This window comes from Miniopterus schreibersii, assembly GCF_964146895.1.
Source record: "Miniopterus schreibersii genome assembly, chromosome: 3".
Classification (NCBI taxonomy): Eukaryota; Metazoa; Chordata; class Mammalia; order Chiroptera; family Miniopteridae; genus Miniopterus; species Miniopterus schreibersii.
Window position 1 is genome coordinate 6,386,068 of NC_138103.1, and position 21,145 is coordinate 6,407,212.

A 21,145-nucleotide genomic window follows, 5' to 3' on the forward strand; every position below is an offset into this window, starting at 1 on the left:
CAACTAGCAAGCAGAGCCAGAGCTCAAAGAGGGACTGTACAGCTTCAAGTCCACAGTCCTTCAGCTCCTGGAAGCAGCCTCTCTTTGAAGAGAGGCACACCTTCCAGTTACTGGCATCCTCCCGTGAGCCATAAGGCCCATTCACTCATTATTGATGCCACAAAGATTTATTGAGCACTTACTATAGGCCAAGCACTGTTCTGAATGCTGTGGCTCTAACAGTGATGTGGACAGGCATGATTTTCAGGCTGACCGTGAAGACTAGTGCTACACAAATAGACTGAGTTAGTTGCAATTTAGTCACAATTGCTATGAGAGCTACAAATAAGTAGCAAGTGTTATGAACTACTCTGGGAGGGATTCTAAACCTGGTCTCCCTGAGAAAGTGACATTTAATTTGAGACTTAAGTCTCAAGAGTTTGCCAGGCAGAGTGAGGGAACAGACTTCCAGGTTGAGGGAACAGCATGTGCAAAGGCTTAAATAAGCGAAGGAGCCTGGTACATTTGAGGAACTGAGAAGCCAGTGTGGTGGGAACTCAGAGACGGAGGGAGAGCAGGATGTGGTGCAAGACAAGGCTGGTGACATCCACAGGGCCAGACCAGCAGGGCCTTCTCAGCCACGGGAGCAGCAAGTTAAGGACTCTGGGCACAGCGTGGGCTCCAATCCCCAAGTTTTCACCTGCTCTTCTGGGTCAAGCCCCCTGGGCCCAGAGTGACCCTCCACCCATGACTTTCCCTCCAGCTGAGAATTTTCTCAACCATTACAAGTGTGTCTTGTCATCACTTCTCAAGAACTTCAGCTCCTGGGGCCAAATCCTGGACCCCCCAGGAACCCTTTGGCGAGATGTCAGGAGCCATCGGGTAGCCCCTGTCATGTTGGAATTGCCACTAAGTGGGTGAGCAAGTGTTACCTCCATTTTACAGGAAAGGAAACAGGCTGAGGAATAAAGCACGCGCAGCTATTCGCCTCCCTTTTTTTACACCTCGTTTCTCCCCAGTATGTGGAATTGGGGGAGCTACAAGACTCTGGCTGTTAGGAGTGATTCTAAGATCCTCTGGCCTGCGAGAGAGGATGCTAAGGTTCAGGGGAAGGTGGACGTTTCAGGGCTCTAGAATTCCGAGATTGTGAGCCTTGGCATCGCAGGAACTGGGTCCGCGGTCTGTGCCAGCTGGTGCAAGCCTGGAGCCGCAGGCACCCTCCCTGCGCCCTCCCTCTCCCGGCGCATCTCGGGGTCCCAGCCTGCGGGCCAGCAGGAGGATGGGTTCCCGGCGCCCCCTCCCCACGGCCGAGGGGCTGACGCTGGAGGCCTGGAACCCAAGGGATCATGTGGAGGACCTAACTCACACCCGAGGGCAATGGGCAGAGGCGGGAGGCAGGGGCGGGAGCGCAGGTCCCGCCCCAGAGCCACTTCCTGGTCGGCAGACACCGGGTGAGCGCCGCGGCGGCGGGGCCCGGGAACCATGGCGGGCACGCGGGACGCCATCCTGGACGCGCTGGAGGACCTGACCGCCGACGAGCTCAAGAAGTTCAAGATGAAGCTGCTGTCGGTCACCCTGCGCGAGGGCTACCAGCGCATCCCGCGGGGGACACTGCTGCCCATGGACGCCGTGGACCTCACCGACAAGCTCGTCAGCAGCTACCTGGGGCCCTATGCCACCGAGCTCACCACCCACGTGCTCAGCGAGATGGGCATGCAGGACACGGCGGCGCGGCTGCAGGCCAAGGCCGCCAGGGCGGGTGAGCGAGCCCCTGCACGCCCCCTGCGCCCCTCACTACACCCAGCCCCCAGCCCGAGCATTTGCCCGGGGCCCTTTCACTTTCTGTTCCTCCCGGGGTCTAAGAAAAGCGCCTCCTGCTGGGGAGCTTCCCGGCTTCCCGCGCTTGGTCCAGATCGGCCTCCCGACCAAGGACCAAAGGAGCCCCGACCCGGGAGCCCCGAGTGCGACGGAAAGGAGAGGACCGCCTCATTTCCTCCATTCCCTTACAGGCTCCGGAGCAGCGCCGGCGGAGTTCAGGGCCCCTCCTCCCCAGATGGTAGCCACGCCAGGTGAGGCCTTCACACCCAAACTCCCCCGCCTGGGCACCTCACCCGCCACACCCCTGCGCAGCCAACAGCGCCAGGAGAGCGCAGGCTGGGCCGGCCCTTCCCACCCACCTACTTACACACCTCCTTGGGCAGAGCCTCGTTGGGGGCAGAAAGGGAGACAGTTATACTCATGCCCACCTTGAGCCCCACCCTGAAGCAGTGTTCAGCGGGAACAGGCCCCAGCTCCCCCCTGGGCGCCAGCTCACCTGCTCTACTCCCTCTTCCCCCAGCACTGCACTTTGTGGACCGGCACCGGAAGGACCTCATTCAGCGGGTCACAGATGTGAACGGAGTGCTCGATGTCCTGCACGGGAAGGTCCTGTCGGAGGAGCAATACCAGGCAGTGCGGGCAGAGGCCACCAACCAGGACAAGATGAGGAGGCTCTTCAGCTTTGCTCCAGCCTGGAACCTGACCTGCAAAGAGCTGCTCTTCCAGGCCCTGAAGGACACCCAACCCTTCCTGGTGTCCGACCTGGAAAAGAGCTGAGGCACCAGCTTCAACTACCAGGGGTTGTACGTACTGATTTTTTTTTATACACATTATATAAAGAACCAGCTTGTACTTGTGTGGGTTTTTCCTGCTTCCAGCCTGGAAGCACATGCAGAGCTAAGCTACATAGCTAAATGAGCTTAGGCTCAGGTGAACCTCTACTCCAGTCTTTCCTGGGGCAGCAGGCTCCCCAAACACCATCCTTCCCGCCTCAGTCACCATGAATATTCCTTCATTCACGTTTAGTGGCTCCTCCAGTGCTATCCCAGAGGGTCTGCCCTAGAGACTCGTTAGCCTTGTAGTCAAAGTTAAAATAGAGGTATGTATAAAGGGTCTGAAACTGGGGAGCCAGACTTGTCAGAAGGCATTACCTTAGAGCACTCTTTGCTAGTCTGCAGAGCTCCTCTTTTGCTTTTTCCATGGGAAAGAGTAGTTATACAATTAGAGCAACTTTCAGGGACAGAGACAGTAGCATCTAAACATAGACCACAAGCACCAAATATAATTCTAGGGTTCCTTGTGGCACTGACACTAGCAGGCCAAATTACTCCCTTTGCTCCCTCCCACCCCCTGGAGGCAGGAGTTATAGGTTACACTATATCCACAAAACATGCCAACAAGCAAAACTTTAGGAAATGAATTCTAGTAGCTATTTCTTCTCATGATGGAATGAAAGTTAATATAAGTACAGTTGACCCTTGAACATGGGGGTTAGGAGTGCTGACCTCCCACAAAGTCTTTATTGATTTCAGAGAGAGGAAGGGAGAGGGAGAGATAGAAACATCAATGATGAGAGAGTCGTCATTGATGGGCTGCCCGCAGCCCGGGCATGTGCCCTGACTGGGAATCGAACCTCGATCTCCTGGATCCTAGGTCGATGCTCAACTGCTGAGCCACACCTGGCTGGGCCCACAAAGTCTTAAATCCACAAATCAAACTAGCCAGCCCTCACAACATAAACTAACAAAATAGAACAGACTCATAGACTGACAGCTGTAAGAGGGGAGGGGAATTGCGGAACTGGGTGAAAAAGGTGATGGGAATAAGAAAAAACCTCATAGACACATACAGCAGTATGGCGATAACCAGAGAGGAAGGGGGAGGAAGGAGAGGGTCAAGTGGGATAAATGGTGATGGGAGATTTGACTTGGGGTGGTGCACACACAATACAATATACACATGAGACATTACCAAACTGTACACCTGAAACCTATATAATTTTATTAACCAATGTCACCCAATAAATTCAATAAAAACGTAAAAGAAAAACCTAGTCAGCCCTCCACATACAGGTATTCCCAACTGCAGAGTTGACCCTTGTACAATTTGCATTTGAACTGTGCAGGTCAATTGAAAAAAATCCACTTATTAACTGGACCTGTGCAGTTCAAACGCATGTTGTTCAAGGGGCAGCTCTCTCTCTCCAGAAAAAGCACTTGAGCCTTTCCAGAGCCTGTTAGGAAACCAGGATCCTAAGACAACCACCTGCATACACTTTGCACCAAAATTCTTCCTAGCTGTAGAGCAGGGAGGTGCTGGGGTCAATAGCGTGCAAAAGAACAGGGAGGCCCTGAGGAGCCCTGCGAGTTACTGAAACAGCGACCCGGGTATGAGGCAACGGGTTCTGTGCCACTCAGAATGATATAACCCACAAGGAACAAAGCCAGGGGACTTCACTTTCAGCACCCTCGCCTGGATGACACAATTAGCACACGCAGTTTACTCCCCACACACTCCAGGGCTGTGTGCAGGCTCCGCCCAACCTTTCCTTAGCTAGCTGCCCCCTAAATGCTGACCCATCCTAACCCTCTTCAACCTAGTCTTCCTGAGCCTCATTCAACCCAAGATAGGTGCAATCACTCGTCTGCAAAGACCTTACCATTTCCCAAAGTGAAGTTGTCTTCCTTTTATCAACCCTGTTTTGTTTTTTTTTAATGTCTTTATTGATTTCAAAGAGAGGAAGAGAGGAGAGATAGAAATATCAATGATGAGAGTCATTGATCGGCTGCCTCCTGCCCGCCCCCTACTGGGGATCAAGCCAGGAACCCAAGCATGTGCCCTTACTGGGACTAGAAATGCGATGTCCTGGATCATAGGTTGATGCCCCACCACTGAGCCACACCAGCCGGGCCCAACCCCGTATCTTGACATATGGCGCAGGAGTAGCAGCCTAACCAAAAACAAGAAATCCTACCATGTTCCATAAAGCCTAGACGTAGTATGCAACTACCTTGCTTTTCAACTTTACTGCCCTCACCTGGTTTATGCTTAATGTCTTACCTGCTTCTAATTTATCACTTTCAAGGGCCTGAGTGATCAAAACTGATCATGGAAATGGACTCTCACTTCTTACATTATGGTACCTAAACTATTCTTCCAGCCTGGCCCAGAAGGACCTATATAGCCTTTCCCATATTCCTCTCCACATACCCCATGATCCCAACATCCCTATTTGCTCACACCCTGCGCCCTAGCACAGCTGGTCCCTAACTTCGGAACACCTTGCAATCTCCTTGTCCTAGTGTGCCCATAGGTGTGGGGTGCCTTCCTCTGGGCTCCAGTGCACTTCCCATTGTGCCTCTGTGGTAAAGCAAACCCTATTGGCATGGTATATTTTCAGAGGACTCTAATGAGACCAAGCCCCATAAAAAGACATCTAGGTGGCTCAGTTGGTTGGAGTGTCATCCTGTACACCAAAAGGTTGTGGGTTCAGTTCCAGGTCAGGGCACACACCTAGGTTATGGGTTGGAGCCCTGGTGAGGGCACATATGGGAGGCAGCCAATCAATGTCTTCCCCCCCCCCGACTCCTCTCCCCTAAACAAATCAATAGGAACATACCAAGTGAGAATTTCTTTCAGTCTTCACCGAGGATTATTTTTTCCATTGTTTTTTTCAGAGTGAAAGGGAGAGAAGAAACATGGATATGAGACACTCGGATTGATTGCCTCCCACACACACCGGACCGGGGCCGGGGATCTGGCCTGCAACTGAGGTACATGCCCTTGACCAGTACCAACCCTGAGACCCTTCAGTCCACAGGCTGATGCTCTAACCACTGAGAAAAACTGTCTCGGACTCAAGTGAGGCTTTAAAAAAGTCATCTTTCCAACCTTTGTACAAGTACCTTGCATGTAAAAATTGATAAATGGCAGTTACTGTGTACCTCTACTAACAATATTTTTTTAAAACTTCGCAGAAACCTAGTGATTCTCATGAGATGGGGCCATAGCTAACACTTCCTTGCACAACAGGTAACAAAAAGAGAACCTACAAAAACCAGTGCAGGCCTGAGGCAAAAGAAATGGTTCTAAGAAACAGCTCCATCAAGTTAAAATTTTTCTCGGGCACTTCCTTTTTTCCTTTTGGCAGTTGGGGAATAAAGGGGGCCCAGCACGAGAACTGAGTTCTACTGGAAGTCCTTAAACAGCACCACATAGTGGTGAAGGACACAAGTTCCACAGCCAAAGGATCCAAATCCAACTCTCCACTCCACCTCTCACCAGCCAAGACTCAAGGCCAGTTTGTGCCTCAGCACCCCCATCTATAAAGTAGGGAAATTAGGGCTCAGTTCATCACTTTAACAGCAACTGACCCACAGTTAAGTACACATTGTTAGCAATTATGAGACATTTGTTCCTAGCTCCCCAACAGCTTAGAATCCAATCTGAAACAGTATTTTTTGCTCGAATCTCTAAGCATCACACGACTAGAAAAAGCCAGTGTTGGCTACGCCTATTCTTATTAGGAAAAAAAAAACAAACACATGCAGGTCCCACCCTTCTGTGAGTGGCCTTTTCCTTAACTCCTAGGTAGCATTGTTTATGTAAAAAGTTTATACTATCAAGTTCCCCTTCACAGGAAAGATGGCATTAACAGAAAGGAGTCTCTGCAAAACTTTAGAGCATGGCTCTAAGTATGCTATTGAACCAGCACCACCACAAGAAAGATTGTACTCCACCCAGACCTACATATCCAGTTAGAATCCACATGCTAACAAAATTGTCTAATGGGTTAGTGTGTATGTTCAACTTAGACACGCTACCACATAGAGAATCCAGCCCTGCCATCTCAGGCTGAAGACAGGTTTGCAGAAGCCTTCCCATAGGAACTTGCCTTTTTACTCAGGGAGACAGTACACAGGATGGGCTAGCTTTCCTTCAAAACCTGGGAGGGGAGGGTCCTAGATCTAATAGAGAGGCCCCACCCGAAAGCCCTAAGTACACTGCACTAAATAGGTACAGGGAACCCAATTAATTGAACAACACTGCCGCCCTGAGCTGTGTGCAGTGCTCTGTGGAAAAGCATAGCACTTCTGCTCCCTTGATTCCTGGACCCTTCAAGGATTTTCCCAGACACCTCACCTTGGAATTCCCCACTTAAAAGCTGCCCAAACTTGGTCCATTACAGCCAAGGAGTCCCCAATGTTCAAGTTCCTTCCATCTCTAGTTCCCACACTGGTGGTTCAATTGTTCTTCCTATTATAGGAGCCCTTTCTCTAGCACTATAGCCTCAAGATTTAGGGCTAAAGCCACATCACAATTCAAGGACCTGAGAGCACTACCCATCAGCAGAGCATACTGTTCCCAGACCCAAATTTCTACTTATAAGGAACATTTTTCCTGCCTGTTCCTGCCTCAAACAATGCGAATTTTAGATTCAATGGTCTCCAAAAGATCTTCTAACATCATAGGATTGACAGTCCAACAATTTCTACAAGCCCTAAAGTCAAATCTGCTGGCAAGATCCACTTAACACTTCCTTAGTTCTTATATGCCAGCATCAAACCAGATAATTTTTGTGGGAACTCTAAAATTATTTCAAAATATAAAGTTAAAAATTAAAGATGTTTTCTACATACTGAGGGTCCAAAAGTAGGAAGGGGAGCCTGAGTTGTGGAAAGACTGGGGAGGCATGGTTGCAGATGAGACCCCAGAGTTTAGCCTCTTATTTCTATGCACAGTAGTACAGAAAGTGAGATTAAAGCTCATGGTGAATCACTGAGACAGACTTAAGTGGGGAAAAACACAGCTGGATAAAGAAGTACGGAGTCTCACAGAGACTGGACCCTAGACCCTAACTCCTGGTTAATCTACCCACCAATGACCACCTCAGCCCTATATCCAAGTTATTCAAACCCAGCCAGCCCAGCTTGTGATGAGATAAAAGGCTTAAAAGACTTGAGAACTAAATCAGAGGCAGCAAGCAAAACTATAGCACACCTCTCTCTACCCACAATCTACTCTCCTCACTTCTTCCTACTTAGCCTGTCCCAATCCCAATCCTAATTTTAAAAAGCCAGGCACCTAGTGCTTCAAGACTTTCTCAACAATGATGAGGTGGCAGCAGAATCAGCTTCTCAGAAGCAACATTCCCTCTGCTATGTGTCTTCATCCATTCTCCTACAAAGGCCCCCAAACTGATCCACCCACTAATCAGACACCTCTTATTTAAGGGCTAGCCAAAATCACTGAAGCCCATTAAAGGACGTAAGAACTTAATACCAACAGTCCCAGTCAGTACTAAGGTCTCACAAAGATCTGCAATCTCCTTCACCCCTAGCAGCAAGGACCAAATACCACAACCAAACCCCAACACCAGAACCCTACCATGTGAAGCAGAAACAAACTTCTGAGACACCTATCAGGCCATTCAAACCAAACACCATTTAAGAGAGCAGATCAAACACCCTGGCCACACCAAGGAAAGAACTGCTATAATCTTGGCTCTAAATCTAAGAGCTTCTCACATGTATGAAGTTCAATTATCCAATTCAGATTGTTGCCTGGGAGGCTCAGCCACTCAGCCTACTTCTGGTTTTTTGGGTTTTTAATACATCTTTACTGATTTCAGAGAGAGGAAAGGAGATGGAAACATCAATGAGTCATTGACCAAGCCAGGCATGTGCCCTGACCAGGAATCAAACCTGGATCGCCTGGATCCCAGATTGACGCTCAACCACTGAACCACGCCCGGCCAGGGTACTCCTGGTTTTCGAGCAACCCCTCAGTAGGGAGGGGAAAGCTCTCTCTGGTTAATCCTCACCCAGGGACTTTTTCCATTGCTTTTCAGAGTGGGAGGGAGAGGAAGAGAGAAGCATCGAAGACATTAATTTGTTGCCTCCCACGTGCCCAGAAATGCAACCCAGGTAAGGCCAATGCTCTAACCGAGCACACCAGCCAGGGCAAGACGCTACTCCTTTTGAGAAAGCCACACCTTCCCTGTCTGGTCACCGGAGACCTCAGGATGAACAACTACAGGAAACACCTACAACACACTTGATTTCAAGAGGAAAGCACTTCCCAACCAGGGCTCCCAGGCAAAGTACCTTTTTTGTTATTGGCTCTCATTTTCAATTCTGTGTAACTAAAATGCATGTTCAAATGATTTGGTAAATACAGGTAAGTTTCAACTCAATTTGAGAATTGGGGGGGGAAATGGTGTCTCAGGGTCAGGAAAGGGCATTCAAGTTTAAGAGGCATTGTCCTGAGGTTTCAAACTCATTGTCTCCACCCTTGCCCCATATCCAACACTACCACCTTAAAAGAGAGGGCATTCCACCCCCAATCATTAAAGCTCACACAAGCCCAAAACCTCAAAATAACCTGTCCTCTGGGTACAGACAGGACTTAAGACCCAGGTAGATACTGCCTCCCTACATCATCCTCCCAAGCCCCACCTTCAGGAATACTAGGGGTGCACTGTCACCTTGATGTGATGCAATACCTCTAACCTTCCTTTCCCAGCTAACCTTCCCATTTCTTACCATCTCCTCACTCCCAAGTCTCCTCCCTCAAAAAAATGATTTCAGACTGAAAATGACACTGACTCAATCCTGGCTCTACCATTTTCTGATTCTAAGCCACATGACCAACACGCTTTATTTTCTGCCCATAAAGTGAGGCCACAGTACCCCTGCAGTGAGTAGGTGCTGTTACTCTCCACTGTGCAAAAGACCCAACTGCTCCCCATCAGTCAAATTTGAATACGGCCAAGGCAAACCTGATTTGAGCCCCACCCTTACAAAAGTGTCAAGACCAAGAGTTTAAAAGGGTAAGGCTGCTGTAAATAGTATATTCACTAAGACCAGTATGCAAATAAATGTGCTGAAAGCTATCCAGAGTTGGACACATTTGGGGCAACACTCACGACATCATGTGTTCTTCACTTACCCCATTCATATACCCAAGTTTGTGATGAGAAAAAGTTTAATCCCTACTTTCAAGGAGACCACTTGACCTTTTCTCCCCAGGACCAAGTATCAAACACTTTATTCCAGTTCCTGCTAGGCAGGATGCACTAAAAGAGGAAAACACCCCACATTCCTGACCTGGACATCAATCCTCTGAAGACGGGGTAGAGGAAGAAAATTTAACTAAAACGATGGTTTTTAATGGGAACCAGAGATATGGTTACAATTACATAGTCTGACACAAAAACCCGTGGGTGGTCAGGAGTTGCAAAGTTACAAAATAATGAGGGTCACGCTGGGTATAGAAGAAAAGCTGTTCCAGAACTTCAGGAGGGCTAATACGGCCTCTCCCTGCGATCCTGTCTGTGGTCACCCCTGCAAGAAAGAGTATCCATTAAGGTCCGAGTCACCCACCTCTCCACACCCCTCCCACCCCCAAAATCCTAGCCCAGGAAATATCTCAAATTTATTTAGTCTACAGATTAGTTCCCAGAGATAGATAATTTTCCTCTTCCTTCCCCCTGCTATGGTTACAATCTCAGTTTAACTACCCAGTCCTCAAAATGAAGCCACTTTCTCAACAAAACCTTGCTATTCCATTACCTCTGTTCAATTACTTTTATTTCAGTTTAGTCTTACCTGGAGTCCATCTTGCCAGGGCCAAAGCCACCTCTGTCCCCACCACCCCGGCCCCCTCGGAAGCCCCCACGGTCCCCTCCTCGGCCTCGGTAGCCGCCCCGGTCATAGCCTCCTCTGCCACCACGACGATCATCTCCATAGCTACCCCCTAGGACAAAAGAAATATGACATATCACATCCGCAAAATCCCCCCCTTCCTTCCCTCTAGCCTCCCTGCTTATAATTAAGGGCTTTTTGACCCCAAATTCTTATTACCAGCTCTGCCTCTTCCTTACCCATATGAGAGCCTCCTGGTCCCCCTCCTGGGCCATCTGGTTTAGGGGCCTTACACTGGTTGCATTCACTCCTCCAAGAGAAGTTCATGTTCTCACATGTACTGAGGAGAAAAGTAAAACAATTTGTAGGGGTGGAGAGTAGGCAAGACCTAGAATTAGGAATAGACTCCAGTGACCTTACAGATAGTGAGAAAACTGAGGCCTAAGGCCTCAAAAAGGAAAAAGGCTTGCTTCTCAGGAACATAGACAGGAACAAAAGCTGCAAATTAGTGAACCCAGCCCAATACCTTTCTCTCACTGTAACAACCTTACTTAGGAGAATAAGCTCTTGGCCATATCTGTCCCCATCATGGCAGTCTTGGCTTGACTAGTTTGGAGAAAACACAACTCTACCTTAACATCAGAGGGCACAGAAAAACTGAGAAAAAAATTCCACTCACGGATTAGGACACTTCCAGTCCCCAGCTCGCTGCTGTCCTCCACCGCCACCACCTCCACTGGGGAATCCTCCCCGGCCACCGCCACCACTGCCACCACCTCCGTAGCCTCCACGGCCCATTGGTCCTAGTGTAGATACAAGTATGGATCCGGCCCCCTTCCCAGTTTGGTTAACTTGCCCTTCTTTTCTACGAAACCCTCACAATTCTCCTCCCTGTTTCCATCACATCTTTACACTAGCATCAGGAAGTAACTCACCTCCTCGCCCTCGGCCTCCACGACCATTGCCACCACCTCGATTGAAATCTGCTCGCCGAGTGGCAAATGAGACCTTGATAGGATTCCCAGAGAATTCTTTACCTAAAAAAATAAAGGAGGTATAAAAAGGCTTTTTATTAAGACCTTTGTGTGGGTTCAAAAGCATACTAGGTACAATCAACAAAGACTCTGCCTTCCTGAAAAGGTTTATAATCTAAAGAGGTATAAACAAAAATAAAGACTTCTGAAGTAGCAGATAGAGTAAATGTCGGAAGATTCAAAGAAACCCTCAAATGTATCCCGTTTTCCAATGCTTGCTTGGCCAACCTCCCCACCTGCCACCAGCCTCCTCAAACATACCATCAAACCAGTCAATAGCTGCTTTAGCAGAAGGTGGGTCATCAAACGATACGGTTGCCTCTCCTTTCAGCTTGCCCGTTTCCCTGTCTGTGTACAGATTAATCATGGGCTGTCCTGTTTTCTTATTTGTCTGAAGAAAGCAACATGAGATAACATCAGGCTTACAAGAAATAATAGTTCTACTCACCTTCTACCTTCCTCCTCTACAACCTGAGGTTTATCATAACCATATTTCAGTTCCTCTCTTCCCAGTTACTAGTTCCTATCTCACATGTAACTTGAATGAAAATCAAGGACTACAATTAGTCTCTCACATCATATTGAAAGATAAAACTAAAGGTTGTAGCCTACAAATTGAAGTTTAGGATACTCCTTTTATCAATTGGGCCTTTGTATTATTTCTTTTATAAAATGGCAACAGCTAATGTTCCTTCTTCCACAAATTAAGCTTATAACCATTAAGGTTTATTTTTACTAATGTGCGAAATCCAAAAGCCTGAAACTGATAAAAAAAACAACCACCCTGGCTCCACAAGTACCTTAATAATACCAATCTGCTTGAAGTAATCAGCCACAGACTCAATTGTAACATTCTCGCCCAGTCCTTGCACGAAGATGGTGTTGTTGTCTGAATTATCCTGTTCTGCTTGTGGCACGCAGAAGAAAATGTGAATTAGAAAACAAGCAAAGGTATAATGAGTCAGTGACTCTTGATCTAACTTAACTTTAATAAATACCTGATATTACACTTTCAAAGGAAAAAATTCTAAAGCAACCACTGTAATGTGGTTTGGGTCAAAGGGAAAAAATCCACATCCCTACTTTTTATTATCTGAGTGCCTATATGCTAGCCATTTCACAAATTTAAAATTAGTTTTACAACTACCCTTTCAAACATGTTAATACTAGTTACAGAAACCAGGGATCAGGTTAACGTCCCAAGATCACACAATAAATATACCAGTGTTTGTAAAATCTTAATTTTACACTAAAATCCAGCAATCATCAAAACAAAGGTACACTAAATGCTTCCCCTTTATGAGTCTTTGTGTTTATTAACTGGTCATGACTCAGTTTTAAAAACCCATACTTTAAACCAGCAGTTCTGGTGTATGGTCCACACAGATATATCAGCACTCCTGAGACTTGTTAGAAATGCAAACCATTGGGGCTCCTCCCAAACCTACTAAATTGCTAGTGGAGGAAACCATCAGTTATTTCTGATGTTTATTTATAAATCACTGCAAACTACATATAGCTACATCTAAACTCCCCTTCCTTCCTTTTCTACCCCTGCTCTTTTTCATATTAAGTTTCAAAGAACATCCAGAAAAACTCCTGATACCAATTTTAGCCACTTTCATGCCCCCTGTGGACTCACCAGAGTCATGACGTGATCCTTGGTCCCGAGGGCCTTAAGTGACATGGGAAGGGGGAAAAAAACAAGGAAAGGAAAGAGGAGCCGTTAGTCAATAGGTAGAGACAGACAAGGAAAAAACTTAAAAACCAAATCCAAACTCTTGCAAAATATCAGTTAAGTGCTCACAGCCTCACTCCAAACCCTGTCCCTGGGTTGCCTGCCCAGAGAAAATCCTAGGCATGGCTGTATGTAACTTGAGTCCCCACAGGGACAACTCCACACCTCAGAAAATGCTGCCTCCCCCAGCTCAGGCTGGGAAATGTCCTCAGCACAGATTGGGGGGGCCAAGAGAACCCATTGAAGTTAACAAACCAATTCATAACTTGGCCTTGTTCTCTCATCCGAGAGAGAAATGGGCTCACCACCAGCAATGTGATACGCATCCATCCAGTTTCTCCAAACTTTTAACACCAAGGACACTTATCCCTTGTGGAACAATTTTTAATTTCTTCTTTAGAAACCATTCTTAAAACCATGTTAAGTTTCCCCAAAACCACATGAAAGTAAAAAAAAAAAAAAAAAAAAAATACATAATAGCTATTGAATTTTTAAAGCATGTCCCAGGGAACAGACCAGAAATCTTATTTCCATAATGCAGCCTATTTTTTTTCCGGAGACCATCTTTGACCAAAGTTTCTCTGAATTCACCATATATAAATATCATACCCACATTCAATGACACCAAAATCATGAACCCGGGCCTTTGGTTTTAAATGGTGAGACAAATCAAGTAACCTTTTGTTAGTTAACCAAACCAGAAAAGTTCCAGCTTACTAGAAGACTTATCAAATTTTTCATGAATTCAGTTTGTGCTGTTTCCCATGAGCCACACATGCTCCCAACCTTTCTTGTGATCCACACCTTCCTTCCCACAGCTAGTTTCTATTTGCCCATCTAAGTTGAGTTTAAATACGTTTATGTAGAATTGAATTGACACCATTCAGTATTTAATATATAAATACTGTATATACCAACTTCACCATTCTCAGGGCAGTATTTCACATCCCTCTTCCAGAATTAAAACATTTAGAGGTTATACTTTTACACACTTACACACACACACACACACTAGCCTTGAACACTGATCAAAAAGGATCCTGAAGCCAAGTTGGTTGTGTTCCAGCACACTCTCCAGTTTTTCATAATGCCATGGTCACTAAGTGCGAAGTGTGGCAACACTCCTCATTAAACACCTCTTATTAATAACCTGGGTCAAACCAATTTGGTGCAAGACGACTGCTGAGTCTTACCCCTGCCTGCCTCTGTTAGCACACATCTGGCAGCAGGTGGCATTCTACCCCACCCCTTTCTGGAGGTGGTTCTGGACACTTCAAAACCTTTGACACTTAAAACACGCTAAGACATCTGCAATGAACAATCAGACAAAGCATTGCTGGGAGTTGGGAATTTTGGAAACTCTGTTCACTTACCACCAAATTTATTGAAGCCACCACGGTCACTTCCGCTGGAGAAGACAAGTTAGAAGAAAGGACATGAAGCTTCCAACGGCTACAAACGGGCGTGTGGGTTTTTTTTATATTTTAATATTCCCCAAACAAGGGTATGTGTTTTGGGAAAAAGATACATGTGGCTACTAAAATACATTCCACTTCCTGACCACCCCTTGTCTGACCTTTGATCATGTCACACACACGTGTGCAATTTCTTAGACACAGTTTTTTAAGCATTTTGCTTTAAAATTTCCTCTGGAAAAAAAAAATGACCCATTTTCCTTGGTTGGTCTTCCAACGTAGCAGATGTTTTTTCCTCTTGTCGCAAGTGGTTGACAACCCAGTAGTTGGTTTAAAAACCCTACCCCCAATTTACCCAGAAGACATTTCACACCAGGCTGGGGTAGCCCTGAACACATTTTTGTGGTTTTTGCTTTGAAAGCAGCAAGCAGACCCAACCCCATTCCATAAAAAGTCAAAACCAAAGGCAATTTTCCCTTATAGCGAGACAAACAGCTAAACCCTATCCTAACTACTGAGCTGTTTTTGATTTCCCCCAACCACCGGGGTCACCCCTTCTACACTGCGAGAAGAGCGGAGTATTTTGCAATGTCACCTTTCATACCTGTGGCACATAAAATGCAGAGCAAGTTAACAGTCACATAACAGTTGTTTTTCTTTTTAAAGATTTGCATTAAACACACGCACACAACAGAGTTTTCCTCACTTTTGTACAGTTTTTGAGATTGCCCCCACCCACCTCTGAATACTTACCATATATAAACTTTCTTTAAAAACCTACTTTTTCCAAAAAAGGAGTAACACACTGACATTCCTCCCCTTTCAAGGGAGACAGAGTATGGTCCTTCAAGTCATATTCACCAACAGATTTGACGCATGCTTTAACATCAAATCTAAGGTTTTACTTCAAATCAACTACAGCAGGAAAGGAAGAAGGTCCAGTTGGACAAGTAACCAGGGAAAGGGGGACAGTGGAGCAAATATGTGGGATACCACTGTCCAGTGTATTTTGTCCAAAAGATCTGCACACTTCAATGGCCCCACAAAGCAAGTCACAAGCAAAATCATCACTGTCAGTCAAATTACTGCAACTCAAGCTCATGGATTGATATGACTACAAAATATGGGAAGAGTAGCCAATTCCTGGAAGCTGAAGTCAGGTTCACCGTTAACAACCCCTTAGAGGACACATGGGAACACAAGTAACAAGTTTCCCTATTACCAGGAGTGGGATCATCGGTTTCCCTTGCAAAGAAAGAAGCCTTTACTTCCATGTTTCTTGCCTAGGATATCAATGACTCCAATCCATACACACCTATATATTTTTCCTTTTCCTTTGGAAATATATAAGTGTCAATACTCAGAGGTGTGGATGGGAGTTCACGCTCCCAAGTTCTCACAAAAATAAAATGGGGATGGAGGAATCAATAGCCAATGCCCCCATATCAAAGCCATGACAAATCCCTAGAATAAGACTAACCATGCTCTAAGGTACTGATGATTCATGCAACCCACAACTCCCCCCCTCCCCCCCCAATGTTACTCCCTGGCTCACAAGACACCTACCCCATGCCGCCTCTGCCTCCACGGCCGCCTCCACGACCTCTGGGTTCATAGCCACCACTGCTTCGGTTGTAACCACCGCCACCGCCCCGGCCTCGTCCCCCACGGTCCTGCTGGCCTCCCCCGTAGCCACCGCCACCACCACTTTGGTCCTGATTGCCATAACCGCCGCCACTGCCACCACCACTCATGGAGGACTGATCTTGGCCATAGTTACCTGTCAAAAAGAAGACACCTTGAGACAGAAAAAATTGTGAAGCAACATAAAACAGTTCAACAATGCCAAGGGATAAATGAATAGAAATATAGAGTCTGGGAACAAGAAATCAAGATTTTTAAGAATCCTTTTAGGGCAAGGGCCACGCAGAATATAAACCCTTATAGAAAATAGGTATGAGACAAAACTGAAGACACCTTCTCACCTCCACCACCCCCTCCGCCACCTCCACTGCTACTGTTGTACTGGTTCTGCTGTCCATAGCCCTGAGGAGGGTTATAGGAGCTTTGCTGCTGTCCATAGCTAGGCTGCTGTCCACCATAGCCAGACTGCTGACCATAGCCCCCACTCTGGGGCTGCCCATAGTTGCTGCTCTGAGAACTGCCACCGTAACTAAGGAGAAAGAAAAAAAATTATAACGCCAGTATGTCCACTACTTCCTTTCACTTTTGATGCATCCCATTCTCTAAATCCAACAAAGACACCATCCCCATCACTCCTTTTAATTGCTCCTATGTGGAGTTCATTATCATTCCTTATCAATTCACCCCTAATCTTTCAGGCCTCTCCACCACAATTCCTTACCCTCCAGAGGTGCTGCTAGGAGCTGGCTGCTGGCCATAGCCAGGGTAGGACTGCTGCCCGTAAGACGACTGAGAACTCTGTCCACCGCCATAGCCACCAGTTGAGCCATATCCCTGGGGAGCTGACTGAGTGCCATAGCCTGCTACAAGGAAAAGAGAGAGGAAGTCACAAAAGCTAAGAGGAAAAAGAAAAGGCAAAGAATGGGTTGGAAAAAAACATTACAATTACCTAATGCTACTCATACTTTAAAAGTCAGCCTCTTAGAAGCTGTTTAGAAACCTTGCAACTCAGTTGAAGAAATTACCCTTCTCTTCTACCCTAAAGCTAATAATGTTCCAACTTCTACCAACTTCAGAAACAAGCTCATCCCACCCGTCCCAAAGACAGTCTCTCCAGGACTACCACAGCCCAAGATCCCTATATTCATTAACATTTCACCCTGCTTATGTGTGTCTTCAGTACAAATAGGACAACCCACATTATTTATACTTGAGGACCTAAGGGCAAATTCCACCTCTCAGGATAGCACTCAGAATGACTTCTAATTGTCTAACTTCAAACATCTATTTGAGGTGTGGATGGGAGTTCAAATCATTTTCTCCCTGCAAGTATTAAAAGCCTAAAACTTTCCCCCTTTAGTGAGTACTTTCCCCCCACATTTCACTTTCATGCTGAAGGGAGATGGGGAAAGTGCAGGAAGTAAAAAAAAAAAAAAAATAGAGACAGAATTACAAACTAATAAGCATTTTTGTTTGAAAGGACTCAGACTCCAAAGTTTTAAGGGTAAAATAAGGGGAAAAAAACATGGGACATTTTCAACATTTCAATACTGCTTAGGGTTAAGAAAAGCAACATTCAGAAAGAATGTTGGAAGAGGGAGGGTGACCCACTTAAGAGACTCACTGTTCTGGGTCTGTCCATAAGAACCATAGGTGCTCTGGCCATAGCCTGAAGTGTCCCCTGACTGGCTGTAGCCACCATAACTCTGTTGTCCATAGGGCTGATTGCTCTGCTGGGAATAACCCTGCCCAGGCTGGGTGGGGTAGGCCCCATAGCTGGAGAGAGAAAAAACAGCAATCAAGAAAACATATCCTAGCAACCCCTGCCCTCTACAAACTTTGGAAGCCCAGAAATGACACTCACCTTTGGGTTGCTTGTTGGGTATAGTCTGCAAAAGAAAGATACAATTACATCACTTTCTGCCATCCCTTAGAGTGTAGAACACAATAAAGCAAAGAAAAAGCAAATTTCTACAGAGACCAAAAGGCCTTACTGGGAATACTGAGAGTTTTGGCAGACAGCCACAATTTTCCACACATTCAAATGGTACCGGGAACTGCACAAATTTACACCCATCTCCTTTTCACACCCACTCCAGGGGGGAGGTATCACCAAGAGCCAAGGTGAAGTCAGAGCTACTTAAGTGGCATGGGTTTTCATTCAAGCTGGAAGCGGAAGGCAACAGTGTTCGGGATGGGGCCACTCTCTCAACCAAAGAACAAAACCCAAAGACCAAGCACGTCTCCAAAGAGGCCATTCCACCCTTTGCCCAACCTTGGAGACTGGGAAAGTGGACTTTTAATGCAAAGCCAGGTAACGAAGAGAACTCTAATTCCAAATAACAGAGATCATCATCAAAGTGCGCTCGCCTCAGGAGACAAGTCAACTGGTACTCAAGTCCCCAGCCCGGTGGCTCCAGCCGAATCCATTTTCTCATCACCCTGCCTTCCCCGGAGCGGAGAAGGGACTCGGCCAACCGACAGGAGCGAAAGCGCTTTGAAAAGCCACTACGAAGCCGCACCACAGATAACTCCTCTTCCGCACAGTAAACGAGGAGCTTCCCCCCGCAGGAAAACGGCAAAAGGACCGGGAGAGGGTGTGGCCTCGGGCGGCCGCTCCCTCCGTTCCCACTTCAGAAAAGAGGAAATTTAGGCACGAACACGCTCGGACCCGGTGCCCGAGTCCGTTCGACGACCCTCGGGAACCACCATCCCCCACCAACAGTCCAGCGCGCACGCGGCCCGTATCCCGAGCCTCTGCACCCCGCCGCGTGGCAACCGAGGCGTGAATGGGATGGTCCCGCCCCTTCCCGAGGGACCTGTTGGAGAGTGGGGGTGGCCCGAGGTACCACACGGGACCGGCACTGCGGAGTCTTTAGCCGAGCGAGGGTCTCGCGACAAAAAGCAGGACCAAAAAGGGGCGGGAGGGGGGTTCACGCCGCGAAAAAGGGGGGGAGGGGCCAGCAGAGCGCGTGCGCGCACCCAGTGCCCGGATGCAGCACTGCGACAAAGCGGCCTGAACGCAGGGCTGGGAACCGGGCGGGAAAAGGGCTCCAGGGACTGAGCACTTCCATCCGTATCTCATGTTTCATATCACCAAGACTCGTGTCTCCCAAGCCTCACCGCAAGGAGCAGGACCGCGAATGGAAGACCTCCCGCCCCGCGCAAGGCGCCAGAGGAGCGAAACAAGATGGCGACATCCGCCTCCCCTTCCACCCTTCTCTGCTGCTTCCCGCCACAGTGGTACAATTGGATCCTAACGCGATCGCCGCCCGAGTCCCACAGAAAAACTAAAAGCCAGCTGGGACGGAAAGAAGCCCCCGGTCTGCTCACCACCGCCGCCTCGCGCCCTTACATACCGTTTGAAGCCATGTCGGCGCACGCGCACAGGCCGACAGGCAACAAGCCTCCAACTCCACAGAGCACCGACGCCTCGAGGACTGAGCGGCCCCGCCGCCTGCGTCGAGGTTTATGTACGCCTCCCGCCTACGTACCGCGGCGGAGTGTACCAAGTGCGCAAAGGCAAGGGGGACGCACGGCCGGACTCCCGTCACGCTTCAGAGAGCATAGAGGGCCGAGCCGACAGAAGGGAAGCATGTTAACTAAGACCCTAAGAATCTTCAAATAATATATATAATCATGTTTTTTCTAACAAAGAACTCCGATTCGCTCTGAAGGACTAGCCCCCGATTACCTTCACCCCTAAGAATCATAATGGTGCGGTCTAATTACCCTCTGGGGGCGGGGCGAGGGGCCCAGGGCTTCTGCGGACTGAACCGTAGTCAAAGCCCGGAGTCGCGGGGCGGAACCGAAATTCTTTCGGCTGGCGCGTTTCACTGGGCCCCACTTTCACTCGGGGCGACGCGCTCCATTGTGCTTCCACGAGACCCGCTGCGTCGCTTCTCCGCATCAACCTCCCTCCCCTGAGCTGAGGTTCCTCCCCTGACAGCACGCTCCAACCCTCTTCCTGCGTCTCGGTTTTCACTTCACCGTCTTTAAGGATTGTGTTTCTGGAGTCCTTACCAGGGTTTGTGGATTGTGGCTTTTTGACCTGCAAGAAAGCGTGAAGTTTAGCCCGGACCCCTGGGTCCTAGTTTGGTCGCTCACTGGTCGCCCACCCAAACCTTTCAGCTTTGCCCCTGACTGGCCTTGGGATGGAAAAGCCCAGGCCCTCTGGACCCTTGAGTAGCCTTTTACCGATAAGAAGCTGCTCTGTTTTCCTGAAGCCCTACCAAGGAACCAATGTGGAGCCCCAATAACAACTGATATTTGTATAGAGCTTAAGTGGTTTCAAAATGCACAATTAATTAGTTTTCCATCACAATCTCGTGAAGAAGGTAAAGGTATCTTCACCTTATAGGTAAGAAAAGAGACTCAGAGACCAAGTGCAGCTAAGGGTCAGAGGTCCTGACTCGATTCCAGGTCTGTGTGGCTGCAAAACACTCCTTTTGTTGGTTACATGAACACTTGACAGTGTTCTGAAGCCTGTTGACTCCCTGTGAGACCACGGACAAAAAGTGAAATTCATGTTAACCTGCAACTTGCACTCTAATCAGCCTGGCCTAGAGAAGGAAATTGGAATGTATTGAATTAAACAAGACAAAGGAGGTTATTCCTAGTACACATGCATGCAGATTTTCCTTCCCAACTTACCTTTGACCTAGGTTCCAGAAGTTCCTTTTTAAGTTAGACACGTTCTCTTGGAGAAAAATCGAGAGCTATGCTCTAGGCCTGCCCAGAAACCAAATATTTATTAAATATCTACATACAGTGTCACAGGCACTGTTCTGGGCACTGAGGGTGCACTCGTGTAAAAAATAAATGAAGCAATTAATAACATTTAATAAGTATTTATGTATTAAATATAAAACA

The 21,145-nt window shown here is 47.5% G+C and overlaps 2 protein-coding genes across 3 annotated transcripts; one reads left to right on the top strand and one right to left on the bottom strand.

The window, feature by feature from the left end:
- The first annotated feature begins 1,418 nt into the window (after positions 1 to 1,418).
- On the top strand, positions 1,419 to 6,324 carry PYCARD (PYD and CARD domain containing). The gene is made up of 4 exons (XM_081133693.1): positions 1,419 to 1,738; positions 1,989 to 2,048; positions 2,318 to 2,600; positions 5,475 to 6,324. The coding sequence occupies exons 1-3, from the start codon at positions 1,462 to 1,464 to the stop codon at positions 2,572 to 2,574; spliced, it is 594 nt and encodes a 197-aa protein (XP_080989819.1). The 5' UTR covers positions 1,419 to 1,461; the 3' UTR covers positions 2,575 to 2,600; positions 5,475 to 6,324.
- Positions 6,325 to 9,945: 3,621 nt separating this feature from the next.
- Positions 9,946 to 19,731, bottom strand: FUS (FUS RNA binding protein). 2 transcript variants are annotated; one of them, XM_081131834.1, is made up of 15 exons: positions 19,633 to 19,731; positions 18,138 to 18,162; positions 17,898 to 18,049; positions 16,995 to 17,136; positions 16,615 to 16,802; positions 16,196 to 16,409; positions 14,588 to 14,622; positions 13,119 to 13,151; positions 12,277 to 12,380; positions 11,738 to 11,867; positions 11,378 to 11,479; positions 11,122 to 11,245; positions 10,682 to 10,782; positions 10,407 to 10,554; positions 9,946 to 10,142 (listed from the first exon to the last, which is right to left on the bottom strand). In XM_081131834.1, the coding sequence occupies exons 1-15, from the start codon at positions 19,643 to 19,645 to the stop codon at positions 10,103 to 10,105; spliced, it is 1,551 nt and encodes a 516-aa protein (XP_080987960.1). In that variant the 5' UTR covers positions 19,646 to 19,731; the 3' UTR covers positions 9,946 to 10,102. The 2 variants fall into 2 exon arrangements, with proteins under 2 accessions (XP_080987960.1, XP_080987961.1); XM_081131835.1 differs by having other exon boundaries at positions 16,995 to 17,133; positions 19,633 to 19,729.
- Positions 19,732 to 21,145: the final 1,414 nt, after the last annotated feature.

What these genes read in the sequence shown, in the direction of transcription:
- PYCARD (XM_081133693.1), top strand. Translation starts at nt 1,462, where the DNA reads ATGGCGGGCACGCGGGACGCCATCCTGGACGCGCTGGAGGACCTGACC. An exon ending in GGCCAAGGCCGCCAGGGCGG is followed by an intron (nt 1,739 to 1,988) that starts GTGAGCGAGCCC and finishes ATTCCCTTACAG; the next exon opens with GCTCCGGAGCAGCGCCGGCG. An exon ending in CCAGATGGTAGCCACGCCAG is followed by an intron (nt 2,049 to 2,317) that starts GTGAGGCCTTCA and finishes CTCTTCCCCCAG; the next exon opens with CACTGCACTTTGTGGACCGG.
- FUS (XM_081131834.1), bottom strand. An exon ending in CCTAGCAGCACCTCTGGAGG is followed by an intron (nt 16,803 to 16,994) that starts GTAAGGAATTGT and finishes CTTTCTCCTTAG; the next exon opens with TTACGGTGGCAGTTCTCAGA. An exon ending in AGCTATTGACTGGTTTGATG is followed by an intron (nt 11,480 to 11,737) that starts GTATGTTTGAGG and finishes TTATTTTTTTAG; the next exon opens with GTAAAGAATTCTCTGGGAAT.